At 45.1% G+C, this 27,408-nt stretch overlaps 1 protein-coding gene across 3 annotated transcripts in view; it reads right to left on the minus strand.

The window, feature by feature from the left end:
• LOC119901730 (acyl-coenzyme A thioesterase 5-like) overlaps positions 1 to 16,822 on the minus strand; it is a 246,313-nt gene extending 229,491 nt beyond the window's left edge. The window contains exons 1-4 of one of the 3 annotated variants that reach the window (XM_038717358.1): positions 16,568 to 16,813; positions 11,193 to 11,689; positions 9,728 to 9,915; positions 5,802 to 6,634 (exon numbers count right to left, since the gene is read on the minus strand). In XM_038717358.1, coding sequence (XP_038573286.1) covers positions 6,035 to 6,634; positions 9,728 to 9,915; positions 11,193 to 11,643 — 1,239 coding nt within the window. In that variant the 5' untranslated portion in view covers positions 11,644 to 11,689; positions 16,568 to 16,813 and the 3' untranslated portion in view covers positions 5,802 to 6,034. Of the gene's footprint in view, positions 1 to 5,801; positions 6,635 to 9,727; positions 9,916 to 11,192; positions 11,690 to 16,567 lie in introns of those variants that run through there. The other 2 variants (XM_038717359.1, XM_038717357.1) reach the window with 2 other exon arrangements.
• Positions 16,823 to 27,408: the final 10,586 nt, after the last annotated feature.

Consider the following 27,408-nt stretch of genomic DNA (forward strand, 5'->3'; position numbering starts at 1 on the left):
TTTGTTGTGGGAGACCTGGGTTCAATCCCCCACTGTGATCCATCCACCATTGTGTCCCTGAGCAAGACACTTAAGCCCTAGTTGCCCCAGAGGCGTGTGACCTCTGACATGTTTAGCAATTGTAAGTCGCTTTGGATAAAAGCATCAGCTAAATGAATAAATGTAATGTAATCTCCGAAAGTCATCTTCTATAGCCAAAAGTTATTCAGGAAATGCCCAGAAATGTGGAAATATACCCTACAACTTTGGCTGACTTTTGAGGATTACCAGCGATGTAGCTAGAAGGACACACAGTTAACGTATATTTGTCACTTGTTTTTAATAAAATGGCCATCCTTTTAATTAACACCAAGTGCAGCTTGGTGTTAATTAAAGTGCAGGCTGAGGGTTTAACTGTGCATAAACTTGCCAAAATAAACATGAGTTTGTCACGGTCAGCCACGTTTATTGTTCACATTTAGCATCATGCACCACCATGCAACTGAAACGCTTTGAGGTCGGAAGTCAGATATTTTAACTATATATAGTATAGAACAAAAGTTCACCTTTCAGAGCGCCGTCAGTCAGATCCATTCCACTTTAGGAACCCTAGTAAATGTAACTCCGTAAAACATATCATACCTGCTGCTCAGGTGGGTCCAATAGTGGGTCTGGCTGTGTGCTCACATACTGTCGCTAAACAAGCTGCTATTTAAGTTACTGTTCATCATGTGTTCACCTGTTGCTTTTAAAGACATCACGTAGTCTTTGTTGCAGCATTGTATTACAGTTCCACTGACACTATGTTGTTATAACACTATCTGATGTTTTGCTAGGCAAGCTAACTACAATAATGCCAACATTAATCAACCAGTGTTGGCTGCTCTTTGAATGAGAGAGTGAGAGATGGTCAATGAGAGAAGCTAGTTGTTGTACCAGTGCTAAATCTAATCCAAAGGTGGACTGGACAAAATTATGGGTTTTTCATCTGCATGTGTGCTGACTCAGCAGGAATGATATTACATGGGAAAGGTTGATCTCCAAAAGAAACATATTATTTTAGATTTTGAATTAAAACATTTTCACCATAAATTGATGCAGGAAAGGCAGAAATTGGTGCATAAGAATTCACCAGAATGCAGGAAATTAAGTGTTCAATGCTCTAAATGTTCTGGGGGAGGAGACCCCAGACCCCCTAGCTCAGCTCACAATCCCAGAAAATCAGCTGATATCAGCCATCTTAAAGCAGCCACATCAGCTGGCAGACAGCTCAGCTGATTAATCTCTTTGCATTCATTAGCAAATTCCATACAAGGCGTCTTATTTAAGCTGCTGTAGCCTGCCTGCCCTCGCTGCTTCCTCTGCAGCTTATAAACCACCGCCACCCAGCTCCTCCTTTCAGGCTGTATCTGATAGGAATGCATGATAATTATCGATCCGATTGGGCATATTTCATTGTCGGAATCATATCAGGAAATGGATCAGATATGATGGATAAGAATCAACAATACTAACATGCGCCGCTGCTGTTGTTGCGCTCTGGGCGTCATATTGCTGCTCATGTATAGAGTGGTCATTCAAATCCCGTTTCTGCGTGGGTTCTCTCTGGGTGCTCCAGCTTCCTCCCACCATGCAGAAGAATAACATGATGTCACACGCACCACGCTGTCGTACAGAAGTAAACAGAGGCACAGAGGTTTGCTCCAGGTAGCTCATACTTGCTAACCCTCTGAATATTCTTGGGAGACTCCCATATCTCATTGGGTCAAATTTAAATCTGCTATATCTAGTATTATTTGGGCAGAAACACCATGGTAACCTTTCCTACAGGTCCAGAGGTGATATTATGGAAAATTGCACTAACACCATGTGAATAAATGAAATATAGTCTTGTAGTTGTTGGCATGTTAAGTAAATAGGTTAAAGTTTTCCATAAACTGGAGGCCAGAGCCCTAACAAGCCTAATAACTGAAATCCATCTATGTTTTCCTTCCTGGGTAATGGCATCAGCAATTTACAGAGTGCTGGTGCTGTAAAATGGTAACAGTGTATGACAAAATGTTTTGGTGAAGCAAGAAATTGTTTTTCCCATATGCGCAAGCAATATTGCCTTCACAGCTGCCATTTGTAGCCACAGCTACTCTTCCTCACTTGGAGCCAAGGACGTGGCTGGTACCAGGAACGCCTGGTACCGAGTGTTGAATGGTTCTGTGCGCCCCACTTTAAATTCTAGTTGCTATGCATGCGGAAAGCTATGTTTTAGACAGTTGCCTCTGCCTTACACAGCCTGCGCGAAACGCTCACATGTAGTTTCCAAATTTAAACCTTTCCCACTCTCCGATTCCCGACAGACCGGTCGGGGCCTGGGACTGCATGCTCACACGTGGCTACAAAATCAACACGGCCCTGTTAGAAACTTATGCTAGATGTCCACTTTTCCCAGACATGAGAAATGCACATTCTTCAAACAGCACAATAGCAAAGATGAAGATTATGAATTAAAATAGTTATTTCCAAGTACCCCAACCCAGATGTGGGTTATTCCCAGGAGTGTGTTCACACACCTATGAACCAGGTACCCAGTGGGGTTCCAAATGAATTTAAGGCTAGAAATCAGATTACAGCTGGGTTTGAATCAGGTCTCTCTTGATGTGGTTGTACAATTAAAAAAATGTGGAGATGGTGGATCCTTTTATTACAATCAACCGTCAAAGCTAGTGACAGTTAAATATTATGATATTAACATGTGATTGTCAGAAAGACTAATTGAATTCATTTTAGGGAATTAATTTACAAATAAAGACCAAACTCTTTATTATCAATTTCTTTCCGGTGACAGAACCACTATGTTGGTGAGTAATGCATACACTTGGAAAAACATTTATCTGATGGATACAAAAGAAGTCCTGCAAAGAAAAATTTACACCTGTAGCTTTCATAGATGTCCCTGTTTAATACCGCAGGTTACTCTAGAAGACATTATAGATACCACACCATAAGTCAGTTATGAATACGTGATACATGATATTTGATAGTCAAGGTTCTCATCTAGGATGAGTACAAATATAAATATGTTTGATCCCCTACTTATTCATAACTTAATAATGTCTATGTTCTGCAAAATTGGCTACGGCTAATTTTCTATTGTCAATTCTCTGTATCTGGATGTCCATATATATGGCCAGAGGGAGGATTGTTATGGCAGAAAATTGTGTCCTCTTACATTTAATCTTTTATGTATGTTCTTTTACTATTATTATTATGTATTGTGTTTTATCCTTAACCTTTCCTCTCCTATACTTCTTATGTTAGTCTGTCCACTGTCGTGGAAATTGTATTCCTGGTGAGAGGTTAAGCAAATAATTGAGTTACAACGAACCGTTGTCTTTGAAGAATTTATTTAACAAAAGAGAATAAACAGAGAAGTACTATAACAGAATCAGCTGGACCAGAGGTTCTGTCTCCTAAGACAGTCACTAACTGAATTAAATAGCACTCTTATAAGTACTTGCATAAAAGATGATAAGTGTAAGAAGAAAACAATTTTCTGCCCTTATATCCACATTTACCAGGGTTTAGGTCAGAGCTGTGAGATTGGTTTGGTGTTTTCTTCTCTTGTTGTTCCTCTCCTCTCCTGGAATGTTCATTCAAGGCCGAGAGAGGATCTCTGTTCCCCAAAACATAGAAACCTAGACTGTGTAAATGATTATGCATCCCTTTGCTCGGGGCCAGACGTTAGTGACTGTCTTAGGAGACAGAACCTCTGGTCCAGCTGATTTGTGTTTTAGTACTTCTCTGTTTATTCTCTTTTGTTAAATAAATTCTTCAAAGACAACAGTTTGTTGTAACTCAATTATTTGCGCAGCACCTCACCAGGAATATAATTTCCACGACAATTTGGATCTGCACCAAATTGTACACGCATAGATACTAGTCCCATAAATATGACTATCTGTTCATTAGTTTTTGTATAATTCAAGAAAATATATATATATCAAGAAAATAGTAGGCAGGTGTGAATATTTGCCTTGTCTATATTAGTGAAACGTAGTGGAAGTGTGTGTTGAAGTAAATAGGAGTACCTTTTTGGTGTAATTGTGTACAATTTTATGTCTTTGTCATGTTTTCAGTTTATAATTTACAATTATAATAATTGTAATAATACAATTAATTAATAATAAAATAATAATTTAACACCATATTCAATTAATCTACTATATGTTCTGTTTTTCAGGTGCCAGTGATAGATTCATTTAAGTTTGGCTGCAACTGTGGATGAAGTGGAGTTCTAAGTTTTGCAATTTTGCCACTTACATTGAAAAACAATAGTCAGTCACAAAGACATGGATGTGAAAGACGGGGCTTGAGCTGCATTTACCCAAACTGTCTGACAGTCCTCCAATATCATGTGGATTTTGCAAAACATATTAAGGAGCACAAAAAAGGATCATATCCAGTTGCTAAAATACACTGTGAACTTTGTCCTTTTTCAGCACCAACCATCATCAAGCAATATTTTCTTCATCTAAAGAGACATTTAAGAAATTGAGAGAGTGTGAATTGCCCATGTTTGGGGTGCTTTTTAAGTCTAGAGTATTCTTTTCTTCTACTTTTACAGCCCATAAAAGTTTGTCGATTTCAGACACGACCTTGTTGTGAAGTGTCACAGTCAGGCCTTTGGAAAACGAAGAAGAGGATTATTTAGTGTCACCAGATCACCGCAAGATAATGGAGGCTGAAAAGAGACCCTGATCACCAGCTGGTGGAAGACCTGATGGTTGCTACATTTTCTCAGCGCAGAGAAGAGAGATTCATCGCAGGATCATTTCCAGATGGCCAGCTCTGTTCCATGAGAGACAGGTAATCAGTCGAGAGATTGAAGCATGTTATGAGACCATTATGATTTCTGTAATGCAAAACTGTAAATGTGTATATTGGTGATTCTTTTATTGTGGAACTATTTCTATTCCCAGGTTTTAGTAGAAGTGAAAACAATAAAAGTGTCTATTGTCTAAAGTGTCTCAGTGATGACATTTTAATACTTTCTCAGTCTGTTGAAAACTCAGATATGTTTTTTGTTTTTTGTTGTTGTTTTTTTCGTAAAAGCTCATTCAATTCATTCAAACTTTACTTTGCATTTTCTCCTATTAACTCAAATGACAGATTTCGAGTTCATGTGGTTTATATATTCGTAATTGCTAAAGTGTTTCTGAACTTGCAATTTCAGTCTAACCCTTCCTAGAGTTGAAATTCTGAATATGAATAAATAGTTTGTGTTGCTGATCCGGACTGATGTTGGTCCAGACTATTTTGGGAACAACTGAAGGGTGTGACTTCCCTGGTCTTTTGAGGATTATGACTTTGTCTTTTAAAACCTGTATACCTGTGATGAAATCAAGCCATGAAGGGGATGCAACATTCCTAGCCTGCTGATAGGCTAACCTTCATAGCCTGCTGATACGCTGTGAAGGTGCTGAACAGGATGCCTTTCCACGGGAGGTCTTCGAGATAGCTGTTGTGGTTGAGGAGAATATTATGCTTCACAACATTAAAAATGTGGCATGCAGCTTTGCCATGCTTATGGGTGTCATCTACTGTGTCAAGCTTGATTACCCAGAATCCATAAAGTATTTGAGTTTCTTCAGATTGTGATGATGAAGATAAAACTAGACCAAGCATTTGCCTGTTGCTATCCTGTTGCTGCTGTTTATATTCTCCCAGAGCCAAATTTTAAAAAATGCACTGCAGAATTACCTTCTTCCTGAGTGTATACGTGTGTGTGTGTATATATGTATATACATAACTGTATATAGACATTTTGTTATATATTATTAATTTTATATTTTACCACATTCTAAAATACATTTATATAATATACATCTGTTACGTTCTATGGGTGTAGCTTAAAGGGAACAAAAGAGTCAGAGGGAGCTGTTCTGTGCCATCTTATGGCAGGGGAAATTCCTAAAAAAGCTATTTAAGCTTTATAAACAATTATATCAGGTTAATTGCCAGCATGATCTCGTGATTTTCTTATTTGTCCTTTTATGTCAACCTATGACACCTGTGTAGCATCACAGCTCAGGTGGGTTCTGAAGAACTCCTGGATCTTCTTCCACAGGTGGACTTCAGCTGCTGCGTGGGAGCTGGGCTCACCCCCCCACAGGACTGGCTGTTGTGCAAACCCATGAACACTAGAGGGGCAGTAGGGTACATAAGGTGGCTCCAGTAGGTGTCCAGCTCTCGGGTAACACACACTCTCGAAGTTGTCCTTCCCATGTCGCTTCAGTCTCTCCACCATCTCCTCCATGTAAGCCTTAGTGTCAAAGTTGAGGTCGTCCTCTGAAGCCACAAACAGGAAACGTCCCTTGGCTTGTTCAATGGGGATCAGGCTTCCCTTGTTTTCCTCTGCCAGGGGATTTTGAAAACTATCCTTGATAATAAAGGCCCCTGACTCAGCAGGAATCATCTTGCTAAGGTCCAACGGTAATGGTGTGAGGATTTGGCGTTTTCTGTAGTAAAGAGGAATGGCCGTATTGGCGCTGCAGCCATTGATCCACACTGTGGCCTCAACACCTGGTACATAAGCAGCAAGTGAAAGCGCAATATCTGCCGCCTTTGATCGTGATATTACACCAACTCCTTTACTGCCCACCTGGGAAGAAAATAAATGCAAATTAGAGGTAGTCTGTATAAACACACAGAGCTCAGGAACTGGGCTAAATGGCAAATGTTATATACAAACATAAAATGATATACCCTAGATGGGTGGATAAATAACAAGTGACAGAAATAAAACAGTTTTACATGTTGCAGTGCTGACTGTTGTTCTGTATGGGCTGGAGAACCAATTTCTCAAAGCATTTTTTCAGAATGGGGGTGAGTGCCACAAGGCGGTAGTAATTAAGACTAGACACTGTAGACTTTTTAGGTACAAGGACAATGGTGGCTGTCATGAAGCAGGTAGGAACCCTATCCATCAGAGCCAGTGTGACACCAAAATGTGTCATCTATCAGATTCTGTTACCCAAATGAGAAGTTAAACACCAGAGGCTTTGTTGGTTAGGTTTAGGCACCAAAAGAACCTGGTTATGGTTAGGAAAACTTTGTCGTTTGGGTTTAGTCACAGAATCAGATAGGTCATAGATTTTGGTATTACACCGGCCAAGCCACTAAGCAACCATTGCCGTTGCATATGGCCCCGTTGCCAGCAGAGTATGGTGGCCAGTAGGTTTCAGGCCTAATACAAAAGCCACAACACGAACACAAAAGCCACAACACAAATACAAAAGCCACAACACAAATACAAACGCCACAACACAAATACAAACGCCACAACACAAATACAAACGCCACAACACAATTACAAAAGCCACAACACGAACAAAATTGCCACAAAACAAATTCAAAAACCACAACGGAAATACAAACGCCACAACACGATTACAAAAGCCACAACACGAACAAAATTGCCACAAAACAAATTCAAAAACCACAACGGAAATACAAACGCCACAACACGATTACAAAAGCCACAACACAAATACAAAAACCACAACGGAAATACAAACGCCACAACACAAATACCAAAGGCCACAACGGAAGTTGACAACGAAAGAGACGCTTAGTAACAGTGTATTACTCTCCTACAGCTACACAGTGGTACAGCAGCAGTGTAGCTGTCCCACATTCAGGAGGTCTGGGTTCGAATTGTAGAAAGAACATTCTTCTTCAGGTGACTTTTCCTTACATAATAGTATCTGCCAAATTAGTAAATGTAGGCCTACGTGGAAGAAGAACTTCTTACCCGTTTGATAAATAAGAAATACTTTGTTCTGGTCAAATAATATACAGCGGGATATTTGTGTGAATTAAACAGCTGTCTGTGAACGGGTGCTGCGACAGGATGGAGGCACTCGACATGATGTCCGCCCCTCTGTTCAACATGCCAGAGATGTACTCCTCTCTGATGGAGAGCAGATGTGTGTGTGCCCACAGGAGCAGCCGCCTGGCCAAGCTGTCACCACTGCCCGTGGGACAACACTGCAGAGCAGCAACACCAGAGAGAGGAGACCAGCACTACGCCAAGGTAGAGCCGCTGGGAGGGGCACTCTTCTTCCACTTCACCGTGAAGCCCAGGCGAGACAGGTGTGTGTGAGCTGGGCTGTCTGCACCACCGCCTCGTCCCGGAACCGCGGCAGCAGCTGCAGGTCGTCCATATAAAACAGAACCCTGATCCCTAACCGCCGCAGCGGCTCCAGGTCCGTCTCGACACACTTGGAGAAAGTCTGCAGGGCCAGGGAGTAACCAAAGTTGGTTGTATTGGTACTGAGCGCCCCGGAAGGAGAACCAAAGACATCTTGTGTCTGGGGATAACAGGAACATGAAAGTACGCAATGAATGTGAGCAGGTTCCCTGATGCACACACTCCAGCACCTGTTTCACTGCAAACACGCAAAAAGGTCTTTCCATAATCGCTTTGTTGAACAATGACAGATCTAGGATGAGCCTCACGGCGCCCGTTTTCTTCCTGACCAGGAAGTAGCGTGTGTAAAACCCCTGATTCTCCTGCCTGGGAGGAACCCTGGAAATGGCCTGCTTCAATCTCCACACTCAGCCGCACAAGAGCTCAGCTCCTGGTGGGGAGAGGGAGGGTCATAGCTGTGCAGGGGAAACGATCTGCAAGTGACATCATAGCCAGAATGCATGACGGCCATCCGGCCGCAGCTTGTGTGCTAGTGTGGGAGATATGAGCAGAGCGGCGGCCACAGGCTTCGCAGAGGCAGTGGTGGGCCTGGGGGGGTCTGCTTATGACATTGGAGCCAGGCTGCATGAAGGCCATCTGGCCAGCTGTAGCTGGTCCGTGTGGTGTGGAAGAAATGTGTGAAAAGGCGGCCACTGACTCAGCAGAGACAGCGACGGTCCCAGGAAAAAGCTCTTTAGGGCTCTGTTTGTGTTTTATTTCAAAACAGTTTGGTTTTGTTGAACAAAAGTTCAAGCAGAACAAGAACATAAAGCACACATTTCTCCCCAAGAATGTTATTAATGCTTCCCAGCGCGGCGAAGCTGCACCGGGGGGTTGGACCACAAACAGGCTACCACCGGCACCCTGGGAATGCAACGCTGAGTGCAACGCTGGAGTTAGCCGCCAGTTTGGTGAAGTAGGAGGCCATGTTGTTGGAGGAGGCAGAGTTCTGGAAGGCGCATTGGTGGCTCTTATCAGCGATGCGAGCCAACCACTGTGCTACCTGGGAGGCCAGGACAGGACGCCGCCCGGATGCCGTCTGACCTGGCTTCACACCGAAGAAGGTGGTGAGGTTGGGCTCCTGGGGAGGGACTGGGGGAAACCTCAAATCCGTAAATCCCTCCCCCTTGGTGATGGGAACGTAGGTGGAGACGGGAGCCCAGAGAACCTTCGGATCTGTAGCGGCGACCTCCTGGTATCGTTTAATCGGAGGGAAGCGCGGCCAGACCGGGTACCGCTTAGCCGGTAGAGTGAACTCTTGGGCCGGGGGAACAACCAGATGATGGCAGGGAGCCCTCTGACGAGGCCATCGATGGATGGCAGGGAGTTGGCAGTGGACAGTGGTATGGAGATGTCGCCAGAGAGAGCCCCCTTGAGGCCATGACAACTTAAAAAGTGATGATATGTCAACTTTTTTCCTAGGGCCAATAAATTATGTGCTGCAGGTTTTAAGTCACAAAATAAAATCCAAATCAATAGCTGCTTATCACCGAATGAGCTCACCTTAGGATGTTGTTGTAAGAAATCCACTGCTTCTTTAAAGTGGTCCAGATGCATCTCTTTCACGTTGTCAGGCTTATCAGTCATCACCGCTACAGCCAGAACCACAAACCCTTTGTTTGCCAGCAGAGAGGCTCTTTTCTCAGATGGAAAGCTGCTCAGATCCAACACAGCAGGAAACGGACCTTCTCCTGGAACATACACATGTATATCAACAATATATCATATGAAATCCTACATCTTACACAATGTGCATCATTTTGATGCAGAGTCACTAAATTGATATACTGCTAGACCACAGCTTTATATGATTAAACAAATTATATTAAATTTAACACCAAAAAAAGCAATTATGCATTTATGTCAGTGAACATGTCAGTGCCATCAGAAAGACAAGTTCTTGTCTCATTGTTTAAAACAAGATAATCAAAATGAATGTTGTCAGGCCATAATGTTGAAGGCCACACTTTTTTAGTATGGCATATTTCAAGTTTTTTGTTTTGGGTTCCTGGGTTTTGCCATTTCCTGTGTGTGTAGTGTTCATCACTCCTCACCTGTGTTCTTGTTCTGTGTTTCCATTTGGTATTATACCACCACCTACTGGATGTTTAGTAACAATACACCTCATCCTATGTGTGTGAGAACTGATTCGTTTTGAGTTTCACCTGTCAGCTAAATTGGACAGCAGTTGCATTTGGCTGCTCTAAATTGTGAGGAAATTGAATAATTCCCTATCCCTATCCTTATAAATGACCATAGTCATGTGATCAACTAACCTAATGTTCAGATAAATAGTCATGTAGTTTGAAAAAGTCAGTCATTCGACAATGGTGCCAAAGCATGTTACTGCACTTAGTGACATATGCAATGAACTTGTGCCTAGATGTTTTGGGGGGTAAGACTATTCAACAGAGTACCAGTACAATACATTGTTATCAACATGACATAAGCAATTGATAATGTATCCATCCATCGTCAACCGCTTATCCTGCGTACAGGGTCGCGGGGGGCTGGAGCCAATCCCAGCTGACATCGGGCGCACAGCAGACAATTGTAAATAACCATTTGCATAAATGTGGCAAAGCCTTTGCAATTCGTTCAAAAGAATGAGAAACTACATTTATGATGCACAAGTGATGAGATGATGTGTAGGTTGAACAAGTAGTTTTGAGAATTTTAATTCTGATCTGAGGAAAGTACCTAAGCAACTGAGAAAAACTGTAATGATCGCTGTATTCTATTCATCATAGCTGGTTTCAGGTTCCTGGGATTGTGCATGCTGGCTCACTGTTAGGGCTTACTGGGACACCTAAAGGTATATCGTTAATGTTGTGCTTTTTAAGTCAAAATGTATTGCTGTCACAGCACAAAACTAAGTGGCTATTGCTATGGTGGCCTAATAAATAAATACTGTTGTTATACATTCATATAACACACTTTTATGTTGTAATGATGATGAACCACCTACCTGGGGGAGTAAACAGGACTCCCTGAATATTGCCCTCTTTGATGGGGAGCAGGCTGACCCCGTCTCCAATCAGAAGCCTCTCATTGGCTGCCTCTGCCAGCATGCTGCCCTCCCCCTCGTGTACAGAGAACTTCACCACGTGGGGGTTTAGTGCATTTGTTTTTTGAAACTTTCTGTGCAAGGTGTCCGCCCTCATCGACCACAGCAGACCCATGGGTTCAACCCCAACATAGCTGCCACTGAGCGAGGGGTCTCTCTTCAGGTCGATCTCCCCGCTCCCATCAGCCCTGTAGGTGGCTGAGGAGCTGAACACCACTCCCTTCTCATCTGTCAGTCTGGCTCTCATGGTGACCACCTGTCTCGACCTCAGCCCGGCCACCTTCACCTGAATGGGCTCATCGAAGAAGCACCTGGCGCTCGGCAGCAGCCTCAGTCTGACTTGGGAGGACATTTCGTCTGAATCTACTGGTCTTTTCTCAGCAAGTTTAGACTTTGCCCTGTGATTGGGAAAGAATCAATTGAAAAGCCATATTATTTCAGGAAACTTTGACATATCACATAAACAAGTTCTTTATTATTTTCCCCCTATTTAATTTATATTGGTTTCACTTTGGAATCAAACAGCAGTTGAATGTCGTGTGTTGACCATTCTACCACCTCGACGTTGCCTTTTAAGTCACCTGACTTCGACTGTACATCAAAGCATTACTTTTGTAAAATCTGTATCTTTAGAATCCCCGAAGCACAATAGCTGCCATGGACATTGTTAGACCTATTGTAGGGGGACTGAAGCAACCCTGACATTTTTTTTACAGTGCAGATGTGTACTCAACAAAGAGAAGCAAGAATATTAATAAATATAATCAGAATCAGAATCAGAATCAGTTTTATTGCCAGGTATGTGTACACATACGAGTAATTTGACTCAGGATTGTACATTGCTCACGATGTGCTTACTTATACAATAATAAAATAATAATATAATAATAATAAAATAAAATCAGACACAAACTACAGAGTAGACAACACTAATATACACACTATAAACAAAACAATATTGACATATTGACAAATAGTGCAGTAATCAGAGTGCAAAGGATGCAAGAGTAAACTATTATTCTCATAATGTACATGTTGAAGGTGGATATGATATACAGGTACACATAAACATACATGCATACATTTACACATGTACACAGTGTGATGGAACATAGTGCAAAGGATGCTGGAAAAAATAAATAAGACTTATGACCTGAGGTAGGTGTATTGGTATACAGTATATACAATATGACATAGAATGAACATAGTATGAACAGCACTGAAATAGAGAATGGTGAATAAATAAATAATAAGTGGAAACCAGTAAACAGGTGCTGATTAGAGACAGAGTTACTGGGTTATTGCACAGGAATTGTTCCTGACACTGTGAGTCAGAAATCAGCTGTTCATCAGAGTGGTGGCTTACGGCTTGTATGGAGGAAACTGTTCCTGTGTCTGTTGGTTTTGGCGTACAGTGCTCTGTAGCGCCTACCAGAGGGGTAAAGCTGGAATAGGTTGTGTCCGGGGTGAGATGGATCTGCAGTGATGTGTCCTGCCCGTTTCCTGATTCTGGAAATGTATAAGTCCTGTATGGAGGGCAGGTTGTCACCGATTATTTTTTCTGCAGTCCTGACTGTACGTTGTAGTCTGTCCCTGTCCTTTTTGGTGGCAGATCCAAACCAGACAGTGATGCAGGTGCAGAGAAAAGACTGCATGATGGCTGTGTAGAACTGGATCAGCAGCTCCTTAGGCAGGTTGAGCTTCCTGAGCTGACGCAGGAAGTACATCCTCTGCTGGGCCTTCTTGATGATGGTGTCAGTGTTGGGCTCCCACTTCAGGTCCTGGGATGTAGTGGATCCCAGAAACCTGAAGGATTCCACAGCAGACACAGGGCTGTTGAGTATGGTGATGGGGGGCAGAGTGGGGGGGCTCCTCCTGAAGTCCACGGTCATCTCCACAGTTTTGAGTGTGTTAAGCTCCAGGTTGTTCTGACCGCACCAGAGAGCCAGCTGATCAACCTCCCGTCTGGAGGCCGACTCATCACCGTCCCGTATGAGGCCGATGACCGTTGTGTTGTCAGCAAACTTCAGGAGTTTGACAGATGGGTCTCCTGAGGTGCAGTCGTTGGTGTAGAGGGAGAAGAGCAGTGGGGAGAGCACACACCCCTGGGGGGCGCCAGTGCTGATAGTCCTGGTGCTGGATGTGATGTTCCTCAGCCTCACCTGCTGACTCCTGTCAGTCAGGAAGTCTGTGATCCACTGACAGGGGGAGGCTGGCACAGTGAGCTGGGTGAGTTTGGTACTGAGGATGTCCGGGATGATGGTGTTGAATGCCAAGCTGAAGTCCACGAACAGGATCCTTGCATATGTGTTGCAGGATGTGATGCAGACCCAGGTTGACTGCATCATCCACAGACCTGTTGGGGGTCCAGCATCATCCACTGACTGCAGGGGGTCCAGCAGGGGGCCTGTAATGTCCTTCAGGTGGGCCAACACCAGTCTTTCAAAGGACTTCATGACTACAGATGTCAGAGCGACAGGCCTGTAATCATTTAGTCCAGAGATGGAGGGGTTTTTTGGGACCAGGATGACTGTGGAGCGTTTGAAGCAGGAGGGAACTTCACACAGCTCCAGTGATCTGTTGAAGATCTGAGTGAAGATGGGGGCCAGCTGGTCCGCACAGATTTTCAGGCACGATGGTGAGACACTGTCAGGTCCAGGAGCCTTCCTGATCTTCTGCCTTTGGAAGAGGTGGCTCACGTCCTCTTCACAGATCTTGAGTGCGGGTGAGAGGTCAGAGGGGGAAGGTTTGAAGATGGCGTTGGAGCGGGGGAGAGGTGTGACAATGGGCTTTTCAAACCTACAGTAGAAACCATTCAGCTCGTCTGCCAGTCGTTGAGTACCAGCAGTGTTGGGGGATGGTCTCTTGTAGTTTGTGAGTGTCCGTAGGCTTCTCCACACTGAGGCAGGGTCGTTGGCTGCAAAGCTGTTATTTAGCTTTTCAGCATAGCACCTCTTTGCAGCTTTGACCTCTTTAGTCATTGTGTTCCTGGCCTGGTTGTACAGGACTCTGCCCCCACTTCTGAAGGTCTCCTCCTTGGTCTGACGAAGCTGCCTGAGTTTCGCTGTGAACCAGGGTTAGATTTTGATATAATAGAATAATAAAATATAATTTTTATTTATTGGCTTAAAATAATCCTTCTGGTTGTTTCCTCTGCTTCATAATTTAAACCCCCTCTCTGGTCCGGCACTAGGACCCTGAGGGAGGCTGCCTTTCATCGCTGCTCTGCCGAGCTACCGAGCAACGTTCCTACCTTTTTATATACCGTCTATGGTTCCAACACACACAGCGACACACAAACATGGTGAAGTAAGATTGATTCAGCATAGTGAGTGATACAGAGTGAAATTGTAAGTTGTTAGTGACTGTTACTTGCTCAGCTTCAGAAACGGTTACTTGAAGGAAAGGGGATATATTAGTTAGCTATGTAAAACACTAGTGTTCATAATGTGAACGCCATTAATGATAATTACCTATCTGTAGTAATTTTTAAAGGAATAATTTGTTTACCTGATGCTTTTAAAGGAATCATGTAGTCTTTGTTGCAGCATTTAATTACACTTACACTTAGATTATGTTGTTAAAACACTTATAACAGAGTTATCTAACATTTTTGCTAGGCTAGCTAGCTACAGTAAAGTTAAAATGAATCAACCAGAGTTAGCAGCTCTTTGAATCCTGGTCAATGAGAGACGGTTAACTAACAGATTTCAGGATTGATGATAGAGACTCTATTGTCACTGTATACAAAATACAACGAAATGTAGTTTAGAGCAAAACATTGAACTTAGCAGCTTTAAAATAGCACATAAGCAATAAGCAATCAATGAGGATTTCGATAAAATTTGCTATATATATAAAAGAAATCCTGGAGAAGACGCACCAAATTTTATTTTGCTTCCAAACCCCTTGTAACATTACAGTAACTTTTGTTCAACAGAGGGGAAATGGAAAAACAGAGTATGTCTGTTGCTTTTTATTTGTTAACATCTTGTCTTCTTCACTGGTTGTTGACATAAGTGCAGTTCTAATACAGTTACAAAAGATGCGAGTGCAAAGATTTTGCAAGTGCAAATTACGCATAACCTGGGGGCTAAGCCCCCCCATCTTTCAATCCGTCCCTGGATGATATTACATTAGAAAAGTTGATCTACAGGAAAAACATATCTGAAAGCAATAAAGAATGCCTGAGAGCCTTACTATTACATTATACTTACATTATAATCTATTATAGTTTTAGATTTTGAATTGTCACCTGCCACCTGAATTAAATAAATAAAATAATTTTCACCATAAAATGGTTCAGAAAAATGAACCAGAATGCAGGAAATAACTGTTTAATGCTCAATGATTTCATAGAATTCAGTGTTGAAGATCTCTTAAAAATAGTGTCAAAATATCGTCTTGTCTCTATCTCATGAACCAAATATTGTGTCTCGTATCGTCTCGTGAGCTAAGTGTCTCATCACACCCGTACCTCAGACACATATTTTATCAAGAATTCATATCTTACGCTGCTCAGATCTTGTTTTCACGTTAACGATATTACTTCTCAAACTATAGCCAGATCAAATTATAACAACTACGCAAATTTTTACTAAATTTTTACAGTTAATTAAGACTGTTAATTTAGTAATTACATCAGAATAGTATACTTCTAAGATTTTATGAAGAGCAAGAGTAAATCATCTGGTATTTAGGTATATAGTCAGGGTTCTTGTTGCCAAAGTGGCTAACATGCACCAGTGAAATAAGTTTCCAAATTTGGTTCAAGTAAAGGAGAACATTATAATGTAGGCACAAACATGCACAGACATCCCTGCGGTCTCACGAGCAGATGACAGACCAGTGATTGAAACAGCAGTTGGAATATAAAAAAGTCTCCTTGCACATGCTCATTGTCTTTGACCACTGTCATTCCTCTCAGACACAAAATAACAAACAGTCTTTCTTCCCTCTCACTGTCTCCCTGCCTCACATAAAAATTTGACAGAAGATAACAAGGCAAAAGATAACTGAAGCTGCAACTCGAAGGAGAGCATGGAAAGGTGCAAGTTAATAAGGAGCAGGAATGAGAGTGGCTGTAATGGGTTAGCTCAGTCCATCAAAAAGGGACTCAACATAAATAAGACATTCCTCTTTTGTTTGATGATGAAAATAGTTTGTCTAATCTCTCAAACCTTAGATAGAAGAGTTCCTTTTTTAACTAATAAAGTGTCTTGTTTTACCTTTGCTTCTTCTGCTTTTCTGTCATGAGATGTGAAAATGTGACTTACCTGCAGTAAAACCAATGGTTGATCTGATGCTGAATGTCAGTGATTTATATTGGTTGGGTTCCCTTTTTGCTTCACTGTGTCCTGATCCTGTTAAATATTGTATCTGATCTGTCCTCCAAAGAATGTATGAATGTGTGACTAAGTAAACTGTAACTTCTTGGTTTGGTTACTAAGTCCATGACAGTGCAGTGAGCATACTGAGCATGTGGACTGACCGGGGACAAGTGGATTAGGAGTGGTTTGAGGAATTTCTATTCACATTTTAGACACTTTTTGTTTTTGCTTTATGTCAAAGTTCTGAATACAGGCAATGAGGACAGGACCCAAATGCAGATTCAGAAACTGATTGACCAGATTAAGGTACATTCGTTTGAAGGCAGGCAGGCAGGGAGATACAGGTTTCAGATTTCAGGGTGAAGGGTTCACGTTGCAGGTTAAGGTCCAGAGATAAGAGGCTTAAAGGCAAAGGTATAAAGCAACTATGGCAATCGGCCTCTAGAACTTGTGGAATTGATTCTGTATACAGGTGCTTCTCAGAAAATTTGAATATTGTGGAAAAGCAATTTTCTTCCCGTAATTTAATTCAAAAAGTTCAATTTTCTCACTCATTACACATAAAGTAAAATATTTCAGGCTTTTTTTTGTTTTAATCTTAATGATTACGGCTTACAGCTCACAGAAATCAAAAATCCAAATCTCAAATTGTTAGAATAAAGAATCTAATGAAGAATAATAATAATAATAATATATACCTTGTCATTAGTCAATTTGAGTTCTGTCTCTGAAGGGTCACGGTGAGAATATTTTAAAGGACTATTTTTACATTCCTCACAATACTTTTCTTCTTCCATTCCTTCTAAACCAAAGACTTGGCATGCTTACTGCTCATCATAATATCTCAACCATAACTGACTTTGTGGAATGAGCTGGTGTCTTTTGTGCTATGTGCTAGAGACAGGGCAGTCTTACTGTGCTCTCTCACTCTGCTGTGTGTCCTCTTCTACCTCTGCCCAACAGCACACATGAGGTCCTTCTGTTGAGCCCATGCAGTCAGATACAGAGAGGAGCACACACACACACACACACACACACACACACACACACAGGGCTATAGAGGTTTAACACTGTAATCTTAATTTCAGCTGTCTATTATATTGGTGTATGTTTTGTAGAACAGTTTTCACACAAATTTGCTTCTAAATTCCTTCTACATTCCCATCTCTGTGACTTATTAGTCACATTCTAACACATTCACCCTTTCAGGCCATTATCAGGAGACATCACCTGCTGACAAGTCGTTGACCTACAATAGTGCATTGACTGTACAAGTTCAACATGCGTAAATAAGTACAATCTGGAGTACACTTAGCAACATGGAGCCTATTTCACAGCCTGTAGACCTGCAAGAAAATACACAAATTATTGTTTACACAGTGTGAAATGATCAATTATCATGCAGTGGGCTGTTCTTTTCTTATACGTGTATCAAAACAATCACGCGGTGCATAATGAACTTTCTGTGTAACAACACAGTGACAAGACATAACAATGCTTCAACAATCATTCATGTGACACCACATGAATGGTATGGTGCATAATGTCCAATTGTGAAGTTTTGCCCGTGGTACAGTGAAACTTATTTTGGTTCAGATTTCCTGGGGAACAGGCTGGGTACCAATTTGAGGGCGCTCAGTCGTGTGTAGAGTGAGTCCTATTCTTCTTTTAGCTGGTTCACTTGGACTCATAGCTGGTGGTAGTGAAGGCCGTGCTCGATCTCGCCTGCTGCTGCGTTTGCGCTGTGTTGTCTCACGAGGCACCATAGTGGAGTGGCCTCCTCTGGTGTTGCACTGGCTGTGAAGAATTATTTAACTTGCTTGCAACTGTTTCTCACTATTACCAATAAGTGAGCTTTATCCTACTGTTTGTAGGGTGGAAACTTTAACTATTGTCTCTATTTGAGGAAAATATCTGTCTTTTTCAACGTGATTTTTCTTTCTATTTGCTTGTGATTTAACCCTTCTAACCCTGTGTCCCCCTGTATATCTGTGCATTGAATGAACATTGCCATTGGACGTACAAATAGTAAATCTTAAAATAACACTCCATTATCCATTAGTGCACTAAAGTTCTTCCGTACTTAAGACTAGTTTACTAATAATACTAACAAAAACAGAAACAATACATAAATTAACACAAGTGTTCAACACACGTGTCTCTTAAGTTAACATTGCAGTTGCTTGGTTGTTCCTGTGGAATACATGACAAAGGTCAATCATAATTTAATGCTCACAATCATAAAATTTAAGCATGCGGTACCAATGGGCTGCTGAAGTTGCTTTATAAAGGCTTCAATGAGACTCCTCCTTTTGGCATCTTTAAATCAAGCCTGAAAGATTGCCTGTAATTGCTTTCTCTATGCTAAGGAGCTCTGCTCTGGCTCCTCCGCACAAACCCAGAGCAGACAGTGATCTCAAAAGAGTTATAATATAATAACAATCCCACTAGATCCCCTTTTTTTAAAACTCTGTTTAAAAACACAAGGAATGCATTTCCCAAATTTAGAATGAACATTCCTAGATGTTCTGATCCCTTTTGCTGAAATGTAGTTATAAGTAACAGGTGACTGCGTAGCACAGCATATTTATAAACTCAGTTAATAATAATAATAATCTTTATTTGTAGAGCACTTTTCAAAAACAAGTTACAAAGTGCTTTAACAAGTGTAAAGACAATAATACCCAAGAGACAATAATACAAAAACAATACAAGATAAAAGCATGAAAACATTGAAAAGACAGATAAATATAAAATTAGTAAAATACAATAAAAATAAAAGGGATAGGCTCTCCTATAAAAGTATGTTTTAAGAAGGGACTTAAAAGAGTTCACTGACTCAGTCGACCTGATTTCCTCGGGCAGGCTGTTCCAGAGCCTCGGGGCCCTGACAGCAAACGCTCTGTCCCCTTTAGTTTTCAGTCGAGACTCTGGAACAGACAGCAGACCTCTGCCCGAGGATCTCAAGGTACGTGCTGGTGTGTATGGGACTAAAAGGTCAGAAATATAACAAGGCGAGAGGCCATGAAGAGCTTTAAAAGTGATCAATAGAATTTTAAAGTCAATTCTAAAACATACTGGGAGCCAGTGTAATGAAACTAAAACAGGAGTAATGTGGTCATATTTCTTGTTCTGGTTAAAAGCCTGGCAGCTGAGTTCTGGACAGTCCGAAGTTGATCAATAGATTTTTGGGTTAAACAGGTGAAAAGGCTGTTGCAATAATCCAGGCGTGATGAGATGAAGGCGTGTAAAATAGTCTCGGTGTCCTTAAAAGTTAACATAGATCGAATTTTTGCTATATCAAACCAAACACCAAGGTTCTTTGCCACAGGCTTAATGTGATTTACTAGGGAACCAGCAGATGGCAGTATTTGATTTGCCATCTGCTGGGACCCGATGACCTGGATTTCTGTTTTGTCTGAGTTCAGCTGGAGGAAATTATTTGACATCCATTTTTTAACTTCACAAAGGCAGTTGTTAAGTGAACGTCTCGGGTTACGTATGTAACCCTGGTTCCCCGAGAAGGGGAACGAGAGACTGCGTCGGTCCGCCGCACCTCTCTCCCCGCCTGAAGCGCCTGCTTCATAGTTTAAGCTAATGATGAGTGTGTACAGGTGTGCTTTATACTCCTCCGGTTATTCCGTCACACCTTACCGTTCTAGCAACAGGCCAATAGGATTGGAGTGATTTCATTCACGTTCAGACCTGCTTCGCCTAGAGGCGTTCCCATAGTGTCGTAACCGACGCAGTCTCTCGTTCCCCTTCTCGGGGAACCAGGGTTACATACGTAACCCGAGACGTTCCCCTTCGAGGGAACTCGAACTGCGTCGGTTACGACACTATGGGAACGAGATACCCACTAAACCGTGCCGAAAACCCCGCCTGCCCCTGTGTGCAATAAAAGTGGCACTACTAAGAGGAGAGCGCACGAGTGCCAGGTGCCGAAGGAAGGTCAAGACTGTAAAACCGAATGAATGTGTGCGGAGTGGCCCAGCCAGCCGCTAAACAACATCCTGCAAGAGGCCCCAGAAAGGAGGGCTCGAGAGGCCGCCTTGCCTCTGGTAGAATGAGCCCTCACAGCCACAGGTGAAGGCAAACCGCGCACCTGATAGGCCAGGGAAATAGTCTGAACAATCCAGTTGCCAATAGTATGTTTGGATGCAGGGAGCCCGGCCCTGGGAGACCCAAAACACACTAGCAGCTGGTCAGCCTTCCTCCAACGGGAGGACCTCAGAGTGTAAATACTCAGTGCTCTGACAGGGCAGAGCAGATGAAGTCTCCCGTCCTCCGCCGTCACATGAGGTGGAGGATGAAATGCCTGCAGCACTGTGGACCCTGCCGCACAAGAAGGCACTTTAGGGATGTATCCTGAACGAGGGTGCAGGATAGCCCTAATATTCCCCGGGGCAAACTCCAGGCTTGCGGGGAAACCGAAAGCGCTTGGAGCTCCCCCACCCTCCTCAGAGAGGTGATAGCAAGGAGAAAGGCCATCTTGAGGGTCAAGTGCTTAGCCTCAGCTGACTCCAGGGGTTTGAAGGGGGCCTCAGCCAACGCCCCAAGAACCACTGCCAGATCCCAAGTGGGAACCTTGGACCGAGTCGCAGGTCTCATCCTCCGGGCACCACGGAGGAAAAGTACAACCAAGGGAAGTTTCCCCAAGAACCCCTCCCTCAGAGGGGTGTGGAAAGATGAAATAGCTGCCACGTACACCTTGAGGGTGGAAGGGGAAAGACCAGCAGAGAACCGGTCCTGGAGGAACTCAAGTACCTGAACCACCGGGCAGGTAACAGGGTCCACCGACCGCTCCCTACACCAAGTGGAGAAAACACTCCACTTCAGGCCGTACATCCTCCGTGTGGACGGGGTCCTGGAGCTCAGGAGGGTCTCGACTGCTCCGGCTGTTAGACCCGCCTCTAGGTACTGTGCCCCCTCAGGGGCCAGACCCACAGTCGCCATATGGCGGGGCAAGGGTGAAGAACCCGGCCCTGCGCCTGGGACAGCAGGTCTCTCCTCAGAGGGACCCGCCACGGCGGGCCGTCCAGGAGCGACATGATGTCCGAGAACCACACCCGGGTTGGCCAGAACGGGGCTACGAGCAGTAGGCCGACATAGTCCTGGCGGACCCTCCAGAACCCCGGGAGCAGAGCGACTGGGGGAAAAGCGTACAGACGTAGCCTCGGCCACGAATGTACCATGGCGTCCAGACCCAACGGGGCTGGAGGAACGAGAGAAACCATAGCGGGCAGTGCGTAGTCTCTTGAGACGCAAACAGATCCACGTCCATGGGGCTCAAACCACTTCGGGGTGAAGTCTCCATTCCCCGGGCCTCAGCCCCTGCCTCAACAGCAGGTCTGCTCCCTGATTCTGCGTCCCCAGGAGATACATCGCCCTGAGCGATAGTAACCTCTGCTGGGACCACAGGAGGATCTGACGCGCCAGTCTGTCCAGAGGGCGCGAGCGCAGACCGCCCTGGTGAATCAGATAGGCCACCACCGCTGTGTTGTTCTCCTCAGAGCGAACCAGGACGTGGTGGCCTTGGAGATCGGGCAGGAAACTCCTTAGAGCCTGGAACACCGCCAACATCTCGAGACAGTTGATATGCCACTCGGATCGATGCACCTGCCAGGATCCCCTTGCAAAGCGGCCGTCCATGACCGCGCCCCAGCCCGTGAAGGAGGCGTCTGTCGAAAGAACCAGCCGGCGACAAGACCCTCCCAGCACGGGCCCCTGGGACAGGAACCAAGTTTCCTTCCAAACTGATAGGGAACGAAGACACTTGTGCGTAACCCAAACCAGACGGAGAGGATTCCCCTCGGGGAAAAACCCTTGTTCCTTAGCCACCACTGCAGGGGTCTCATGTGCAGCAGTCCAGATGGTATTACGCTGGACGCAGCCGCCAGGAGACCCAACACTCGTTGAAAGTGTTTCATAGTGATGGCGTGGCCTAACTTCACCCCTTTCACGGCAGCCAATATGGTGTCGACACGTGCCGGAGACAATTGTGCCCGCATCGTTGTCGAATCCCATGCAACCCCTAGGAACGTAGCCCGTTGGGTGGGCGCCAGCACGCTCGTCTTTGCGTTGAGCCTCAGCCCTAAACGCCGCAGACGAGCCAGAACGACATCTCGATGCCGAACTGCCAACTCTCGAGACTGGGCTAGGATGAGCCAGTCGTCGATGAAGTTGAAATCCGGATGCCCCGGAGCCTCAGCGGGGCCAGTGCTGCATCCATACACTTGGTGAATGTGCTAGGGGAAGTGCCAGGCCGAATGGAAGAACCCGATACTGGTAAGCCACACCCCCGAAGGCAAACCTCAGGAACTTCCTGTGAGAAGGACGGATGGAGACCTGGAAATAGGCGTCCTTTAGATCTATCGTGACGAACCAATCCTCAGATTGGATGTGCGTCACGGTGGCGGGGATGATGAGCATCTTTAACCTGAATCTCCTCAGAGACCGGTTAGAACCCGCAGATCCAAAATAGGGCACGCAGCCCTCCGTCCTTCTTGGGGACTATGAAGTACCGGCTGTAGAACCGGCGTCTCTGTCTGGGGGGGAGACACGTTCCACGGCCCCTTTCCTCAGCAGAGTACAAACTTCCTGTCCCAACACCGGACCTTGCTCCGGGCGGACCACAGTCCAAACCACCCCCTCTCTTCTGTTGAATTTGGAGGGCGGGTTTTGAACTGTAGTCGATACCCATCTATGGCAGTGCGCAGGACCCGCGGAGAAATGTTCGTCAGGCTCCGCCAAGCGTCTGCAAAGTCTGCCAACGGAACCAGCCCCTCGGGGCTGGTGGTCGGTGTCTCGTGTGATCTTCTGGTGGACCCCTGAAGCCCCAGAACGGCAGGGGGGAGCCGCCGAAGATCCACGGTGAGTGAGTCGGGATGCCGTCCGCCTGCAGACCCTCGGGGCAGGCAGTACGGCGCGGACTCGGTGGTGGCAGGTGCGTCCTGAACGTGTAAACGGCGGGATAACATCACCTGTTGCCACGGCGGAGGGGACCTCGGTCGGCCTCCGGGGGGGTGGGGGGGTGCGGGAGGGGAGAAAGACTCCCCTACCCCGGTCTTCCCTGAGCTCCGTCGGGACTGGATGACGGTCCTCAGATCGCGTCTCTCAGACGGCTGAGGGTGAGAGCGCCGTCTCGTTGCCCCAGCTCCTCGGGGGGCCCCCGAGAAGCGACACTCTGCTTCCCTCCTCTCCGTAGGAGCTCGTAGAGGGAAGGGACCTACGCCTGGCAGCCTCAGCTGCCTTGGGTCCAGACCGGCGAGGGAGGTACTGGCGGAACGCTTCGCACTGCGTCTAACGCTTCGTGGTTCTGCGAAGCTCCGCCAGATATTCCTCGGAGGGACCCCCCCTCTGAACCATCTCCTGTAGCAGGTTGGCTTGGTAGGCTTGAAGCACCGTGGTGTGCAAGCTCGCACCTGCCTGGCCCGCTGCCATGTACGCCTTCCCCACAAGCGTGGATGTGGTGCGACATGGTTTGGATGGTAATGCCGGCTTCTCCAGGGAGGACGCAAGTCGAGGGGAGAGATAGCTCGCAAGCTCATCCTCCACCCGAGGCATCCTCCCATAACCACGGTCCCTAACCCCCATCACATTACTGTAGTTCAGTGATCGGGGTGTGGAAAGCCATGTAGAGAAGGGTCTGCCCCATGATTTACTCATCATGTAAATCAGGAAAGAATGGCAGAGACCGGCGTGGAGGTGGCGTGTGGTGCTTAAGAAACCTTTCATCAAGCTACCACTAGCCTGTGGTGTCTGCTCCTCCCGTGGCCAGTTCATGTTGAGCTTAGCCACGGCTCTAGTCACCACCTCCAGCAGCACGTCATAGTCGGGCGCGGCCAGATGACGCCGCCCCGACACCCGGAAGTCATCGTCCACTGCGCTGAGCACGTCCGCCTCCTCGGAGTCGGATTGCTGCAGTGTCTCCGGATCCAAAACCGCGAGCGGGAGAAGTCGAAAACCGGCTCCCGAACGAGGAAAGGAAGCGTCGGAGCCAGCGGATGACGGTCGGGAAAAAGCCTCAGCCGTCCCGAAATCCTCCGACAGATCACGCTGTGAACCCATGAGTGAAGCCGCCGGGCCGCCTCAGCGGCCGCAGGGCCCGCGCCACGGGGAAAACACATCCGGCCATCCTCGGAAAGAGAGCCATGCTGTACCTCAGTACCCGCACGGAAAGGGCTTCGCAACGGGCGCAGGCAGCCCCCTCGAGAGCTGCCCGTGCGTGCTCCATCCCCAAACATGAGACACACATCTCATGAGAATCTCCATCCGTGATGTACCGAGGGCAAGAAAAAAACACACCTTCTGTACATCTGGTTGCCGGACGTGCTGGTAGACTTTTCTTCAGGTAAGACATACTGCTTGTAGGACTGGAGCTTTCTTCAAACAACATACAGAGCGCCTGCTGAATAAAAAAAAGCTAATGATGAGTGTGTACAGGTGTGCTTTATACTCCTCCGGTTATTCCGTCACACCTTACCGTTCTAGCAACAGGCCAATAGGATTGGAGTGATTTCATTCACGTTCAGACCTGCTTCGCCTAGAGGCGTTCCCATAGTGTCGTAACCGACGCAGTCTCTCGTTCCCCTTCTCGGGGAACTCAGCATTCCAGGGTCTGTGGATCTGACGGGCAAGTATATTTGTGTGTCATCAGCATAAATATGAAAAGAAATGCCATGTTTATGGATAATATGTTCAAGGGGAAGCAGATACAAGGAAAACAAAATGGGTCCTAAGACCAACCCCAGAGGCACACCATATTTAACTGGACAGAACGAGGAGACATAGTTGTTTACAGACACACAAAACTTCCTATTTGAGAGGTAGGATGAAAACCATTCTAGGGCAGTACCAGAGATCCCCACCCAGTGCCTCAGTCTGTCTAACATGATGTTGTGATCAATGGTGTCAAAAGCAGCGCTAAGGTCCAGGAGTACAAGGACTGAGCACATGCCTTCATCAGCAGACATTAAAAGGTCATTGGTGACTTTAAGCAGGGCAGTCTCAGTGCTGTGGTACTTCCTAAAACCAGACTGAAACTTTTCAAATAATTTGTTATTTTCCAGTACAGTGAGCAGCTGTTTGGACACAATTCTTTCTAGAATCTTTGCAATAAAAGGCAGTTTTGAAATTGGTCTAAAATTATGTGGGAGGGAGGGATCTAAACCAGGTTTCTTTAAAAGTGGGTTCACGCAAACCGTTTTAAAATAATCAGGGACACAACCAGTAGATAGGGAGCTGTTGAAAACAGAGATCAAATGGGGCCCAACAGAATCTATTACTTTCAGTAAAAACTTTGTAGGTATTACATCAAGTGGGCTGGAGGACACTCTCATTTGTGATACTGTTTTTAAAAGCTCAGACAAGTCGATGGGATAAAACTGGTTAAAACTCTCTTGTTGCTGGTGATGATCATCGTTACTTCCAGCTGAGGCACAAGGAGGGGTTGGGTTTACCAGCTGATCCACAGTCTTAAACAGAAACCTGGGATTGTGTTTATGTGTAGTAATGAGAAAAATAGTGTGTTCTCGCATCCTTAACCAAGTTATTGTATTTAATTGATAAATCCTTCAGACTGAGGTAATGGACTTGGAGACTGGATTTTTTCCATCTGCGCTCTGCTTTCCTGCATTCCCTTTTTAGGCTGCGAATGCTGTCATTTATCCAGGGTTGCTTACTAGCTTTAGACATAGGTCTAACCTTTAGAGGAGCAGTAATATTTAGTAACGACAAGCAGATATGATTGAAGTGATCGACCAGATTGTTGGTGTTGGAATCAGACAGGTGTTGGCTTTGGCTCTGAAAGAATGCACAAAACTTTGAAACACTTTGTTCATTAAAGAAGCGAGAACACACAGGGCTTGGTGAGGCGGCATGAGTAACAGGCGAATCGCAGCTAAAAACAATACATCTGTGGTCAGATATGGTCATGTCCACTAATTCCACAGAGGAAATGCTGACACCCAGGGTAAAAACCAAGTCCAGTGTATGGACACGGTTATGTGTTAATGGATGACGGCCGCTGATCAGGCCCGGCGGCAGACCGGCAGCCCAGTGCAGGAGATGTAGCCGGTGGAGGAGATGCAACAGTGTCGGCAGGCACTGTGCACCAAAAGAGATCCATATCAGGGAGACTCGAAGCCGCAGGTGCATCAGCTGGATGGACCGGAGTGTCTTTAGACAAGGGTGCATAGCGGTTGGAGAGGCCGATGGATGGAGGAGAGGCAGCCCCATCCGAGCCTCTCTTGCAGCCACGGACCACCACTTCAGCCCAGGTTGACTGATGCTTCAGAGTCGAGCAGGAGGAAAGCCTCGGAAGGCTAGAGGGGTCCCAAAACACGGTGTCCTGGATGTTAGCGGTTGCGCTAAGAGAAACAATCTGTTTGGCTTGTACTGAAGCCACATCCATAAAGCCAGTCAGCAGGGAATCTTTCTCTTTGAGTTCCTCTGAAAGTCGTCGGATGTCTTCCATAAGGTCAGCAATATTCTTGTTCGCTTTCTTAAGGAGTGTGCAGTCCTCATGGGGCAGAGTTATCTCGGCTAGCATAGTCACCGGAGCTTTGTTGCGATCAGTATCGTTGATCGCGTTTTTACGGTCATTTAGCTTAAAATCCATGTCGTATGACTAAAATCCTTAACCCACGTAAAACTTAAGTTAAAAACTCAAGTTAAATAAAAAGGATATAACAAATGTAACTGGATAAGAGTCCGGTTTAAGACGGAGCTTCCGACAGGTGGCTACAGACGCCAACGCATGCGCAGAGTGCAGATTACTTGTGTTA

The sequence above is a fragment of the Micropterus salmoides genome, unplaced genomic scaffold (assembly GCF_014851395.1).
Source record: "Micropterus salmoides isolate LMB-PRFRI ecotype aquatic unplaced genomic scaffold, ASM1485139v1 Ms_hic_scaffold_14, whole genome shotgun sequence".
NCBI lineage: Eukaryota > Metazoa > Chordata > Actinopteri > Centrarchiformes > Centrarchidae > Micropterus > Micropterus salmoides.